This window comes from Rosa rugosa, chromosome 7, assembly GCF_958449725.1.
Source record: "Rosa rugosa chromosome 7, drRosRugo1.1, whole genome shotgun sequence".
NCBI classification, from domain to species: Eukaryota; Viridiplantae; Streptophyta; class Magnoliopsida; order Rosales; family Rosaceae; genus Rosa; species Rosa rugosa.
In genome coordinates this window covers 17074449-17089953 of record NC_084826.1, presented here as the reverse complement: position 1 = coordinate 17089953, position 15505 = coordinate 17074449, and the positions used below count along the sequence as shown (strand labels likewise).

The 15505-nt window shown below is 39.7% G+C and overlaps 2 protein-coding genes across 2 annotated transcripts; one reads left to right on the top strand and one right to left on the bottom strand.

Annotated features, from left to right (window-relative positions):
- Positions 1-416: 416 nt before the first annotated feature.
- LOC133722577 (uncharacterized) lies at positions 417-3313 on the top strand. The gene is made up of 3 exons (XM_062149456.1): positions 417-1300; positions 2307-2475; positions 2677-3313. Exons 1-3 carry the CDS (start codon positions 530-532, stop codon positions 3138-3140), a joined length of 1404 nt encoding a protein of 467 aa, XP_062005440.1. The 5' UTR covers positions 417-529; the 3' UTR covers positions 3141-3313.
- Positions 3314-3952: 639 nt separating this feature from the next.
- Positions 3953-4643, bottom strand: LOC133722578 (auxin-induced protein 6B). The gene has a single exon (XM_062149457.1). It carries the CDS (start codon positions 4508-4510, stop codon positions 4127-4129), a length of 384 nt encoding a protein of 127 aa, XP_062005441.1. The 5' UTR covers positions 4511-4643; the 3' UTR covers positions 3953-4126.
- Positions 4644-15505: the final 10862 nt, after the last annotated feature.

Genomic DNA, 15505 nt, shown 5'->3' with positions numbered 1-15505 from the left:
ATGTGTATCGATGCAGCGATAAAATTAAATTTGAAGAAATCATCCGAGGGCATCGATATGACAATAAAAGAGAAGATCCAATGAGGCTTGTGGTGAAGGATTCAAGAACTTGAAGGATGAAAATACAAATCTAATCTCTTAAAAAAAAAAAACACAGAAAGGGAAAAGACGAACTTCGTCGTTGCAAAGGATGCCGAGCCGTCAGAACAACCAAAACAAGAGACAAAGTCGCCAGAATGACAGACAGAGCCGTTAAAGACTGAAATTAACCGCCGTCGACTTTCAACAGTCCCGATCCAGGGAGATGAAAATTTTGTGGTTTTTTTTTACTGCATGATATATTGAGTTACCAAGATCTGCAACATTACCAAAACAAGACGAAACAACTCACAGTACTTTTCTGTAGTACAAGTGTACAACCATGTGTCAGTTTTACTAGTGTGTTAAAATCAATATCGAGCCTTTGGAAAAGACATCGGTCTTTTCTCCTCTCCTCGTTTTCTTCTCCTTCTTTCTCTCTCGTTACACCATGTCAGACCAGAACCCCAACCCGGAATCAACGCCCGAGCCCATTGCCCGAACCGTCGGTGGAACCGAGTACAGCTGGTGCAAAGCCGTTCCCGTCGGCACTGGGATAACCGTCCTAGCTCTCCTCCTCACTAAACCTCCAAATATCCCCCTTCTCCAAAATGCCCTCCACAACCTCCAAAATTCCCACCCTATCCTCCGCTCCAAGCACCACTTCGATCCCGCCACCAACACCCACTCCTTCCTCACTCCCCCGACTCCCCACCTCCAAATCCAGCCGTTCGATCTCCCATCAACGGCCAGCATTCTCCAGACCCACTCCGCGGTCTCCCCATTCCATCAAATCTTCGAACACGAGCTCAACCTCAACACGTGGCGCGACCCCGATCCTCCGTCGGCCGGCACCGACGTGTTGTTCGCCAGCACGTACACGCTCAGCGAGTCCCAGTGGGCCCTGGTGCTCCGGCTGCACACGTCAGCATGCGACCGCGCGTCGGCGGCGGCGCTGCTGAAGGAGCTGTTGGGGTCGGTTGGGGGAGGAGGGACAGGGAGGGAATTAAAAGGAAATGGGGAGGTTATCTCGGCACTTGAGGATCTGATCCCAAATGGGAAGGCGAACAAGCCGTTCTGGGCGCGTGGGGTGGACATGCTTGGGTACTCTTTGAATTCGTTAAGGCTGTCCAATATAGAGTTCAAAGACGTGAATTTGGCGAGGACTACCCAGATGGTGAAGTTGCGGCTTAACCCAGAACACACTGATAAGCTTCTTGCTGTAAGTCATTTAATTTTTCCTAATTTGTAACTTGGAAGCAACAAAAAGTAGTTGGTAAACTAAAAATAAACGAATAACTGGATGCATGCATGTGAATTTTGCTTTGATTTGATGCTTAGGAATATGCTCAAATAATTATTTTTGTGAATTCTAGTGAAGTTTTGAAGTTAAAAATAAATAAAAATATAAGTAGGTCTCAGGTTCGCATAAGCTAAACAAATGGGTTCCATATTGTCGTTTTGGCCCCCCGTCACATCAGTATTTGTCATTGTCGTTTAGAATTGTGCAGTAGGACTGTAGGAGTGATGTGCCTCATGGGCTGAATTATTTGTCATCCTGCTGAGAAGGGATGTAGTTTTTTCCGTTGAGTCACATTCATAGGCTAATTGGGCCTCTGCATCTGTCATTGTCCTAGATTAATTAGGAGGGGCAAACCGATGGAGTCGTTTGTGTTAGGATAGCGTTACTAAAGGTTTGACAATTGTTACATTTTTGTGCTAATTTCAAACAGAAATTTTCTCATATGATGTCATTAGACAGATTACTTGTGTCAGAATCGCTGTATTCGGACATTAATTCAATCCGTTTATTATTTGTGTTAGCAAATTGTGCATGTTGAAGTGCTTCTAAAGGTCAAAAGGCTTTAAATCCTATAACTGCATCTTGGTTTTGGTTGTGGTGTTATGTCAAGAATTGTCACCCTTAGTGATGCATAGCAGTTTATTAAATAGCAGAGCATATTTGGCACATGCCAATAACTGGTTCATGTGGACATTAAACAATGATTCTTTCTAGCTATCCATTAGCATTTTCTCTTCTTTTTTTTTTGGTCAAGTTGTGAGAGGCACAAGGCTTTACAATGCATCAATAATACAGGTTTGGTTTTTGACCAAAACACTAACAATTAAATTTGAATTTGGCTAAATTTGACCGTGCTCCATTTCTTAGCAATTTGACTGTGCTCCATTTCCTAGCAACCACCTCAACTGTGACTCCAACTTTGCAGGGTTGCAAGTCCAGAGGAATAAAACTATGCGGGGTGCTGGCAGCTGCTGGATTGATTGCCGCGCATGCCTCTAAGCACCTTCCCGATCATCAATGGGAAAAGTATGCTGTAGTAACGCTTCTTGACTGCCGTTCACTTCTTGATCCACCACTTTCTGCCAATGATTTTGGTAAGCTCTTGAATTCTATCACCCTTCAAAAAGTCACACCTGAATCTATTGAAGTTTATAGAAGTTGATTCTGAAATGTCAACTGCTGACTGGGGAAAAAAATTGACTTTCTCAAAGGCCAATAATCATGAATGAGTATACAATGTCAATTATCTACATGTGGAAGAGACTAAGATTCACATGCCTCCATAATTGCTTCAGGTTTTTATCATTCTGCCATCATGAATTCACATGACATAAACGGAGAAAACACACTGTGGGAGCTGGCAAAGAGATGCTACACAGCCTTTGCAGATGCCAAGAATTCTAACAAGCATTTCTCAGACATGTCAGACCTGAACTTCCTCATGTGCAAGGCTATCGAAAACCCTGGTTTGACTCCATCATCGTCGATGAGAACTGCCTTTGTCTCGGTGTTTGAGGACCTAGTGATCGATGATTCCAGTGAAGTGCACCAAGAGCTTGGGTTGGAGGACTACGAGGGGTGCGCTTCAGTCCATGGTGTTGGCCCTTCCATAGCTATTTTTGACGCCATACGTGATGGAAGATTGAATTGTGCATGTGTTTATCCGTCGCCCTTGCATTCAAGGGAACAAATGCAAGACTTGATGGATCATATGAAGAGCGTTCTTGTAGATGGTTGTAATGTTGAGAGCGAGAGCTAGATTAGTTCATCTGCTTAATGATGATCATGAATTTAATTCTTCCACTGTGCTGCAGCCTATAGCAAATGTTGTTTCATATATCTGTTTAGTGCTGCTTCATTAGTGTGTAAAGAGTTCACAATAAATCAATAAAGAAAGGGAAAGACTGTTTAAATATAGAAGATGTTCAAAAAGATTAGTATCCGCGAGTCCATTGACAACCAGTGGAAAGTGTTTCCTTGCAAATCAAATTATCCGCGGAATGCAATCAGTAGCTACATATATATCTTCAGCTTTTTAATTAGTAGATTCTTTCATGTGACACAGATAGCACAAAGTAATAGCAATTAGCATTGGCCGTACTTTGGGAGTTTGGGGTATGACACAACTAGCATTCTCCACAGTAGTGCTAGCAGGAATGCAGTGAATCCCAATCCCCTAGTGACTGAAGTGCTCACATCCCAGAAGCGCGGGTTTAGAAGATGGAGAATTTCAGGCTATTAAAGTAACTCTCTCCAACCTTTGCATATTCTGATCCTCCTTTCTGTTGCCGTAAAATGCTATTTGCACTTGGAAGCCATGAGAAGATGGAACTTCCCGATCTGGACTGTTATCGTGCTTACGTTCGATACTGTCATTGTTGCTATAGCTTAATCTGGTAAGGCAGGCATGTCGTGCCATCAACTCAACTGAAAGGGTCAAAGAACAATAAATTATGATTTTGGTAGGTAATCAAATATTTTAGTATCCCATGTTGGGTCAGATTTGGAGTTCAATTATCGCTAATCAGACTACATGGAATAATTCAGAGAACTGATCGATATGTCCAAAGGTCCAAAACCAGCTCCAGCTCTTTTAAAGAGCTGAGCTATATGTATTTATGTATATGAACATGTTCTAGTACATGCATGGAATTACAAAGCCCAGATAGCAGGTGCTATAACACTAATCTAAGCACTTTCACTAATCAAATAAAAGAAGGCATGCAGCTAACTTATCCCTACTGATCATGAAATAAACTCCTCAACAAGTTCTCCAAAATCAAACTGCCCGTGACTGCATTCCACAGCACTGACAACCTCTTCGAAAGCCGAGACGCTGCAAGGAACCACGAGTCCATTTCTCTGCTGAAAACCAAACTCATTGTACGCTTTCTCCAGCAGCATCTTGAAGAGTGGATGAGAAAGAAAGCTTGTTGGAACCACAAACCTCTGGCGCTCTTCGCCTACGTAAACTGCCAGGAACCCAGTTGGTGGTTTGGTTGGAGGAGACCCTCCTTGCTCCGAGTCTCTTAGCAGACATTCATGGTGTGATGGCTCTCTACCAGTTGCCCCCACAGCCTTCACCTTCTTGGCTAGGTTTTTGAAGCTCACCATCTTCTTCCCAAGCATTTTTTGTGAGGTTTTGAGAGAGAAGAGAAGAGAAGAGAGGTGGGAGAGGTTGAAGGATGTAGGAGATCGGATATATATTGGCTATGAATGAAGTGGCTTCATGATTTTGGTTAGTGGGGGATTTGAGAATGGTGGTGGGTGTGGGGAGGGCTAGCTAGGGTGTTTTATATGTGATATGTAGTGGGGGGAATGTCTCAGAAAGGTCAGCTATTTGACTTTTTAAATTGAGGAATCTTGATTATTTCTGACCTCTTAACAGTTTAGACCAATTAATTCCATATTATATATTAAAATTGAGGCCAGCTGACTTTTCTATTCGGTTTGATGGAAGTACCTTTTAGAAGTCAAGTTTCGTACTTTGTCTCGCTAGAGCTATCTAAGTATCTATGCCGTATTGCACTATTGCCGTTTGAGAATATTGTTATATCAATTTAAAATTTTCCATCTTTATTTCGTTTGCATATATATATAACAGAGTTTCAATACCATGTTAAAACGTTAGTGTTCAAAAAGATATTCTTGTCATTTGCAAGGGTAAACCAATATGTTACGTTAAGATCAGATAAGTAAATTATCGTTTTTACTCAAAAAAAAGAAAAAGATAAGTACTTAAACATATTACATTATTAAAGAAAAATTATAAATAAATCCAATTAATTAAGAGAGAGAGAGAGAGAGAGAGAGAGAGAGAGAGAGATGGAACGAGGGTATACAATCAATTTTGAATTCATATAAGAAGATAGATCAATCAAGTGAGAGAAAGATGAGATACATGAATCTGTATTCGCAATAAGGAGGACATGGCTATGACCTTTTCTTTACATCTCTTTTTAACTTCGGGTTTATTATGGCTATGACCTTTTCTTTTCATCTCTTTTTAAATTCGGGTTTATTTAGGTTTTTTTTTTTTGTGTATTTGGCTTTAATCCAAAAAGATAGATGTACTCATGTACTCTAGTGGAGTACTTTAAGTGAAGGCTATTTTTAACGACCTCTAAAAATATGTCGTTATTGTACTACTTGTGAACTATTAATAACAAACATCCTTTTAATAAAAAATAAGATATAAATTTTGAATATTTTATAATTAAAATCAAAATGATGAAAATATTAAGAAATTAGTAGGTGAAATTAGACGTCTTTATGAATATATCCTCCAATACTTTCTTACATTCTTCCCCTACATTTGTTGGTAGTTGGTACACAATTCTAGCTGTTGAAATATAACTTGGAAGTGGAATAGTCAACCCAATTAGTTCTCTAAATGGGTGGATGAATAAAACAAACTAAAGGATGGTAAACAAGAAAACAAAATGAGGTGTAATTATTGAGGATGTAAATATTGAAGTCCCATAAACAATAATGGACTCCCACTAACTATGCTTTTAAATGGTTAACTGCTATGAAATCATTTGTTAGTTTGAATCAAATGCCAGCCACATTTTATAGTGCCTTGAGTTTATGGGGTGGATTGGTGGAATCTCAACTCATTTGCTGGAAAGTGAAAAAGAAACAAAGGGTTGTTATTGTCCTTAAATTCAGGAACCAACCACCCTATATTTTAAGGCTTCGATGAAATGATTAAACTCAGATGTATATTTCATCTATCTATATTGTAGGACATTAAGGCATATATACATTGATATAGATAAACTTTATGAGTAACATATTAGTTTCATGCAACCATGAACCATTAATAGAAGTCGATCTATCACTATATAAATTTGTTTTATTGTTACATAGAATTTATCTACATTAATGTATTTATATACTGAGTTTAGAGCTATAATATTGAGTAGCGGTTGCTAGGGTTTCTCCCTAGTCATCAACTTCTATGCTCCTACCTCCATCTCAAATGGAGATATTCAGGCACCTTTAACTGTCTCACAACACGAGTATGGGTCTCTCCATCTCCCTTATTTCTCCGATCTACTCCAAGCAATTATGGCTGCTGCATCCTATTGCAGCAGTACTTGGACAAATTGTCTTCTCAAGCACGTGGCCTCTCCATCTCCGGTGGCTCCGATTAAATATTGATCTCAACTCGACAAATCCAAGATGAAGTGTTTGTCAGAACTCGGATATGGGATCCAGGTTGCTTGATTTTGTCCCTTCATTAACGATTTGCTACTCTGCCTAATGATGGATGGCCCCGAGTTCAATTTGGTTGTTCTAAACAATCATAGTGGTTTTATACCCATGTGAATTGTTACCGGCGATCAACAATGGTATGGTTGTTAGCTCTTGGTTCTAGGTTTTTTAGGGTCAGCATGTAGCAGGGAGAAAGCGGTCTCCTGAATACTCGCCGGATCTTGCTCTAGCTTGTGCTGGCTACAATAGCAGGTGTTAGGGATTCGACCTAGAATTCCTCTTGCGGAAGCATACAAGTGCAAAACAATATAGATAAACGATCGAGAAAACAAACTTGAATACAAGTACTTGTTAACGAGGTTCAACAAAGAACTTTTCCTACGTCCCCGGGCTACTTGGCTTTCACTATAGAAGAAGAAGAATACATGAACAAGAATACAAGAATCTCTCACAAGAAGTTCTCACCAACTCTCAAGACCTCACTTGCTCTCTCTGTTTAATGCTTCAAAGACTTGATCTACTACTACAACCCATGTCCCTATTTATAGATATCTAACCAGACCTTATAAGACATTGGAAACCTATTCCCAATAGACATAGAAACCATTACCAAGTAGGATTATGTAAGCAGGTAGGAAATAATCAAAACTCCTCTTTGATCAAGGATTAACAAATCCTTATCCTATGTGGAATCGGATCCACACACCCAACAATCTTCCATTTGGAGCCGATTACGCCAGTAGCTAACATTCTTCAATACTCTTCAAATATAGCAACACAAAACCCATCATCACAGCCAACATCTCCTTTTTCAAACATGGAGACCAACTTAAGCCAAGCACAGCTTCAATTTACTTATTGGCACAGACTTAGTCAACATATAGATTCTCACTTTCTTGAATCTTCAACAATTGCAGCACTTCATCTCCACGAGCTCTCATATGTAGTGATACTTCAAAGGAATGTGTTTAGTCTTTGAATGAAAAGCAGGGTTCTTTGCCAAGTGAATTGCACTTTGACTGTCACTGTGCAACGCACAATTCTCTTGCTTTTTACTCAATTCCTCCAACAGACCTTTTATCTCCTTACCAGCCTTTGAGACTGCTACATACTCGGACTCCGTTGTAGACAGGGCCACTTGCCCTTGCAAATTTGAGACCCAAGATACTGTAGCACCACCCACAGTATAGACATGACCAATAATACTCCGACATGTATCATGATCTCCTGCCAAGTCTGCATCAACATACCCTCGTAGTTCAGCACTACCTCTCTTGAAACAAATAGACATATCAGTAGTACCCCGAAGATACCTCATGATCCACTTCATAGCCTCCCAATGTTGCTTTCCTAGATTACTCGTGTACCTACTCACAAGTCCAACTGCATGAGCAATATCGGGTCTAGTACACACCATAGCATACATTAAGCATCCAAGTGCCGATGCATAAGGTACATTCTTCATATATTCTTTCTCTTTTTAGCTCTTGGGTGATTGTTCCTTGGACAATTTAAAGTGAGCCTCCAACGGTGTTCCTCCAGCTTTCGATTCATCCATATCGAATCGCCTAAGCACCTTCTCAACATACTCCGCTTGCGAAAGCTTCAGAGTACCAGCCACTTTATCACGGATAATCTTTATACCTAAGATTTTCTTCGCCTCACCCAAATTCTTCATCGCGAACTGGTTTGACATCTCTCTCTTCAACTTCTTAATCTCATTGAAGTCTTCCTCAGCTATCAACATATCATCCACATACAGTAAAAGAATGATATACAATTTGTCAAACCTCTTGAAGTAACAACAGTGATCCGATTGACATCTTGTGTAGCCACTCCCACACATGAAAGCATCAAACTTCTTGTACCATTGTCTTGGGGCTTGTTTCAAGCCATACAGGCTCTTTTGCAGTTTGCATACCAAGTCCTCCTTACCAGGTGCTATAAAACCTTGTGGTTACTTCATGTATATGACCTCCTTCAAATCACCATGAAGAAAAGCAGTCTTGATGTCTAGCTATTCCAAATACAGATCTTCAGCTTCCACTAAACCAAGCACCACCTAGATTATGGTATGTCTCACAACCGGCGAAAAGATCTCATCAAAATCAATTCCCTCCCTTTGTTGAAAACCTTTCACAACCAACCTTGCCTTATAACGTTTGCTCCCATCAACTTCTTGCTTAATCTTGTAAATCCACTTGTTATGCAATGCTTTCTTGCATGTTGGTAACTTAGCTAACTCCCAAGTATTGTTGGACATGAGAGAGTCCATCTCATCTTGCATGGCACCCTCACACTTAGCAGAATCTTCATGTTGCATTGCCTCATCATAACTCACGGGTTCACCACAGTCAGTTAACAGCAAATAGTTAGCACAAGGTGAGTATCTATCAGTTGGTATTCCTTTAGTACTTCTTGACGATACTCTTGGCACAAAAGGAGTGTCACTAGCTCATCACTGGGAACTTGTTCTTTAGGTTGTGCGACCTCAGGAGCCTCTTGTTGTTGTCGTTCCTCCCCATGATTTCCCTTAGACACATCTTCATTGGACAATTCTTCCAATCTTGCAACTGCCGATCTTTTCTTATAGGACTTTTAGGCTCTGTTGCTTGCCGGCCTATTCTTGTACATCACCTCTTCATTAAAGATGACATTCCTGCTCCTTACCATTTTCTTATTCTGCATATCCCAAAACCTATAGCCAAGCTCGTCACCACCATAGCCAATGAATATGCACTTTTGAGACTTAGGATCCAACTTGCTTCTCGCACCGGACTCAATGTGAACATATGCCAAGCAACCAAGCACTCTTAAACGCGATAGGCCTATCTCTTTTCCACTCCATTTTTCCTCAGGTAGAAGATGATTCAATGGTACTGATGGTCCACGGTTAATTAAGTAAGCAGCAGTATTAACCGTATCAGCCCAAAACATGTTTGACAATCCAGCGTGTATCCTCATACTCCTTGCGTGCTCATTCAGAGTCCTATTCATGCGTTCAACCACTCCATTTTGCTGTGGAGTTCCGGGAATTGTCTTCTCCATCCTAATCCCATTCTCTGCACAATACTCTTTGAAATCATTACCACAGTATTCACCTCTATTATCCGACCTCAGACATTTGATCTTCGACCCAGTCTCATTCTTTACGATCGCCTTCCACTTCTTGAAAGTATCAAATACTTCCCATTTATTTTTCAAGAAATAAACCCATACTTTCCTTGTGGAGTCATCAATATAAGTCACATAGTATTTTGAGCCACCTAACGAAAGCTCCGGTGCATGTCCCCACACGTCAGTATGAGCCAACTCTAGTTTTGTATCTTTTGGCGCCTTGCCCCCCTTTGAGAAACAAACAACCTTTTGCTTCCCAAATATATAGTCTTCACAAAGCCCAATCTTCACTAAGTCTACACCATGTAGTTTACCCCTCGACTAAAGTACGCCCATACCTTTCTCGCTGATGTGCCCAAGTCTACGATGCCATAAGTATGCATCTTCATTTTTCTCAACGATCGCAGTGCCTTCATTGTTCTCAATAATGGCAACAGTATTAAGGTCGTATAGAGTGTCCCTATCTTGATTCCACAAGCTAACACCATAGCTCTTTTACACACCTTCCACGTACCTTTCTCAAAGGTAGTGCAACATCCTTCATCATCCAACTGACCCACAGAGATCAAATTCCTCTTCAACCGCGGTATGTGTCTAACATTGGTCAAGGTCCATGTTCCACCATTTTTCAGCAAAATCTTCAGATCACCCCTTCTCACAATCTCCAAGGCTCCACCATCAGCAAAAAACATTTTGCCAAAATTACCATGTCGGTAATTCACCATGAGCTCTTGTTGTGAAGTTGAGTAAAAAGACGCTCCAGAGTTTACGATCCATGACTCCAATGGTGCTTCAGTAACGGTTGGTACAAGTGCATTCGAATCAAACTCAGTTGTGTTTGCCATCTTCATTGTATCCTTCCACTGGTTACAGTCTCTCATGACATATCCAGACTTCCCACAATGCCAACACCCATCAGACTACTTTCCTGACTTGGACACGCTTCGACCTTTTCCCGATGCCCTAGACTTGGACCTTCCACGATTGTTGTTTGAGTTCTTGTTGAATGTTCTACCTCTATTTTCTATAGAGAGCGCAGAACTTGAAGGATCTTAAAGGTTATTCTGTCTTCGAGTCTCCTCATTCAGAAGAATGTCACACACATCATTAAACTTCAGCTTCTTCGTAGTCCCAGCTCCACTACAAATCGAGTTCACAGTCACATCCCAATCCGAAGCCATGGAAGTCAACAACACCAAAGTTTTGATGTGTTCGTCGAATTTAACATCCACCGATGCTAGTTGCTCGATAATATCACCAACTATCCCAACTTGCTCAAGAATATATATACCTTTACCCATCTTCAGAGTAAATAGTCGTCTCATCAAGTACAACTGTTGAACGACATTTGGCTTCTCATACATGTTGTACAAACTATCCATCATCCCTTTCAACGTAGTCTCCTTGATAACAAATCGCCTTACGTCATTCAAAAGCGATAGTCGAACAGCTCTAAGGGCCATCCTATCCATCCCGACAAATTCTTCCTCCTTCATATCTTTTGGGAGCTTGCCCTCTAAAGTCTTAGCAAGCTTCTTCATATTTAGGTAGACCTCGATCTGTGGCCTCCATAGGCTAAAGTCGTTACTGTCGAACTTATCGACCCTCTTCTCAACGTCTTTTATGCTCATTGTTTCCACTCTAGAGTCTAAGCTCTGATACCACTCTGTTAGAGATTCGACCTAGAATTCCTCTTGCGGAAGCAGACAAGTGCAAAACAATATAGATAAACGATCGAGAAAACAAACTATAACACATGAACTTGTTAACGAGGTTCAGCAAAGAACTTTGCCTACGTCCCCGGGCTGCTTGGGTTTCACTATAGAAGAAGAAGAATACACGAACAAGAATACAAGAATCTCTCACAAAAAGTTCTCACCAACTCCCAAGACCTCACTTGCTCTCTCTGTTTAATGCTTCGAAGACTTGATCTACTACTACAACCTATGCCCCTATTTATAGATATCTAACTAGACCTTATAAGACATTGGAAACCTATTCCCAATAGACATAGAAACCATTATCAAGTAGGATTATGTAAGCAGGTAGGAAACAATCAAAACTCCTCTTTGATCAAGGATTAACAAACCCTTATCCTATATGGAATCGGATCCACACACCCAACAACAGGTTGGTGGTGGAGAACGGTGAAACCGAGCAACGATATGCAGGTGGTCTTGGTACTCTCTTTGGGTTTCCCGAGCTGTTGTGAGGGTTCTTTTTGAATTAGACAACAACTAGGCTAAAATTAACCCAATAACTTAATTAATGAGAGAATTTTGTGTGAGATTCATATAATGAATAGAGCTTTATAGCATGAAGTATAGTGTGAGAGCTAGAAACACATTTCAGTGAGAGAATTGGAAGATCTTTGGATATGGGGTTTCAAGGAAAATCTGAGGTTAAGGAAGACTTTGGGGAATGGCTGAGAGCTAGGTTATGCTTGAAGGCTTGATTGCTTTAGGTGTTTATGAGTTTTTTTGGATTGTGCTAGATGCCTATTCTAGTCCCAAATCTCCTTTTTTATAAACTTTGTTGAAGGATGTTGTGGTGACTCAGAGCATTTAATTTTCTGGATAAAACATTTCCTCCTCAATCCATACACAATTCCTGCCCTAAAATTAAGAAAAGTGGTGCTTACTTGAGAGATAAGGATATGGGAGAAAGTGAAAGTTGCTACAACAATTGACAATGGCTGCAACAGAGACAACCGCATTAACATGAAACATGTAACAAGGTGGACGAGGAGAGTTGGAAATTATACACTCATTGTTTAAGGAAGAAGAGAATGTTCCTTAACTGGTCACAAGGTATTGATAGGAGCATAATTATGCGATAATAATGTTGTTAATTCCCATATTTATTTTGTTAGTTTATCTTATTTTCTGGTTAATTTAGTTGTTTTTATGTTTATTAGGTTTTCCGAAGTAAGGAAATAAATAAGAGCAAAAGGAAGGAGATATGTGCAATTGATGGAGACTTGTGGACTCTTGATGAATCAACGAAGTTTTAGGCAATATGAAGGAAAATATATTCAGCAATTAATTCTCTTGGTTGCTCCTATTGGATAGAAGGATGTCAATGAATCCTAAATCAATCAGAACATAACTAAGGGGATTACCGTTGAAGCCAAGGAGGGAGAGTCCCAAAAGGAAAGAAGGAAAGAGTTACAAACTGAATAAAATCTCTCCTTGGACGTTGAAGAACCAGTTCATCTCACATACGAAGAAGCATAGACGCACAAGAGCTTGAGAAGAAGAAGAACTACAACCTTGCCAGAAACGATCGATCGCTGCACGCCAGAGATCGATCGCTGATCCGTATTTTCCAATTTTCTGATTCTTGTTGTCTTCTTCTTTCTCCATGAACTCCTTTGTGTTTTTGATTCCCATTATGTGTAACTAAATTTCCAGTAGCTAGGGGGCAGTTGAAGCCCCTAGACATGATCCATAACATGCTTTGACATTCAATTTGTTTTCCAATTAATAAAGTTGAGGCTTTGTTTACCGATTTCTCATTGATGAATTCTATGTTTGTATGCTTTGGAGGCCTACTTAGTATGCATGCTAGGGTTCTAATACTTTGATTGTTTGATGCCTGGATCAATAGTTGGATTCCTCAAATTGTCTAGAGAAGTAATTGTTAGTTTTCACTAGCAAGTAAACAAAACCCTAGGTTTAGCAAGGCTCTAAGTTATTTGTGATGCCTAGTGATTGCTCAAACTCTTTTTAGACTTAATGATCTCTGCATGTTTAATCTAATAAGCGTACCTTTAGGTTGCATTGCTTGGGAATAGTCTAGGTGTAGAGCACTTCCTGCCTAGCGTACAAAGTAAGAAAGAGTAATAGGTTGTGTTCAAGCGTACCGAGCCAATCTGAGTGTCTTCAACTAAGTTAATTGGTAGTAAATTGGACAAAGTGTGTTGTGTGTGATTGTTGGGGGTAGATACTTCCTTCCTAGCTAGTTTCATTATCTTGATCTCAACCATTTTCAAATCAGCTTTTCTTTACTTTACGTTCTGTTCTCTGTTTTCCCATATTTATTTAATATAGCAAATCAACTCCGAAATTCACCAAATTTTGTGTGCTGGACGCCTTGTGTGTCTAGTACGTCTCTGTAAATTTTCATATTTTTCTGGGTTGTTTTGGTTAGATTCGTAGTTTGTCTTTTGACTGCTGTTCAGTAGGAACTGCAGTCACGTTTTTGTGACTTTTGTTGAAGCACTTAGTTTAACTTAATCCTCTGCGGGAGACCCTTATTTCTCTATACTACGATTGACATATTTGCAGGAGAATAAGGAAAATCAATAGCTTTTAATTTAGCTATCAGGTATCTCCTTCACTAACTAGCAAAAGGAATCAATCATTCTTAAGTATTTTGATTTGATCTCTGCATATTAGGTTACTGCGGGAAAAAAGGTGAGACTGAACGAAGAAGAAGAAGAAAAAGTTTGGGTTTTCTGATATGGGCTTTGGGTTTTAAAAGAAAGGATGGCCTAATTATTATGTTCACCATTTCATCCTTGATTTAAGTTATTGAGCTTGGATTTCAGGCCTAACACTGAGATCACCAATGATATTAAATAAATAGACGAGCATTACGTATCTCTGTAACCTTCCAGACCACACCCACTTTTGCAAGCCTCAAAAGCGTGGTTGTGGCTTGGGTCTACATATGTGGGATGATAGTTTGGCATGGTTAGTTTAGTCGATAGTTTTGCATGTATATTTCCTCATCGAGCTTCAAATGTACATAAAGCATGTCTCATACTTTTTTGGGTATCAACAGTTGTTAGGGTGCCCAAAGCAATCTGGGTGCCCTAAGCAGGCTAGGGTGATATTCGTTTTTGGACCCAACCTTGGTTCTTTATGAGGGGCCTCTATCCTTTAGGGTTTCACATTTGCGATCTCTGACGAATTATTGTTGTCAAGTTACTTCTCTTAGGAGTGGTCTTTGCTAGCAAACTTGTGACTAGCTTAGCTTGCATAGGGTTATTTACACCAGGTTAATTTTTTTTTTTTGGAGTACCACAGTTGAGTGCAATGATGAATGAAGATTCAAGCTATTTTAATGTGTGTGGAATGACTTTTTATAGTCATTTAGGCTCCAAAAATAATTGAGTTTCATTGTACTAGTGGAGGTACTTATGTTCTCTTAATTGCTTGACCACTGATTTAGGATACAAGCATATAGGGATCGATTATAATGTGCTGTTCTGGCAATGGGACTTAATGAAGTCTCTTTTCTTGTTGAAAAAAATAATAAGTGAACAATAATTCTACTTACAATGCACATTGGCACAAAAAATCGCATATTTTCTTACTTGTGGGTGTAAAACTATCATTGTCTTATTCTTAGTCTCATCTAATAATGATAATATTTTTTTCTTCTTTTGTCAGTCCTTTTAACGCTCTCGTATCTTAATTATTGATTTGGTATTAAGAGTGCTTTCATAAGTAATCTACGTGTGCACACACCATAAATAAATTTTTACTCACTCTTTTGGCTAAAGTAAATTTTTACTCACTCTTTTGGCTAAAATAAATTTTTACTCACTAGTTGTATAATTCAATACAACAATGCAATTAAAGTTTATGATCGATCACATTACGTATATGCAGATGTCCATGAGTATTTTTTAGTTTATTCAATTCCGTTATTGAGGTTGGTTGTTCGGTCTAGTGGTATGATTCTCTTTTCGGGTGCGAGAGGTCGTGAGTTCGATTCTCGCAACACCCCTTCTGAAATTGAGAGGAATTTGCTGTGTATTCTCATTGATAATAGGGG

Coding starts and splice junctions, on each gene's coding strand:
- LOC133722577 (XM_062149456.1), top strand. CDS start 530: ATGTCAGACCAGAACCCCAACCCGGAATCAACGCCCGAGCCCATTGCC. Junction 1,301..2,306: donor ACACTGATAAGCTTCTTGCT/GTAAGTCATTTA, acceptor CCAACTTTGCAG/GGTTGCAAGTCCAGAGGAAT. Junction 2,476..2,676: donor ACTTTCTGCCAATGATTTTG/GTAAGCTCTTGA, acceptor TAATTGCTTCAG/GTTTTTATCATTCTGCCATC.
- LOC133722578 (XM_062149457.1), bottom strand. CDS start 4,510: ATGCTTGGGAAGAAGATGGTGAGCTTCAAAAACCTAGCCAAGAAGGTG.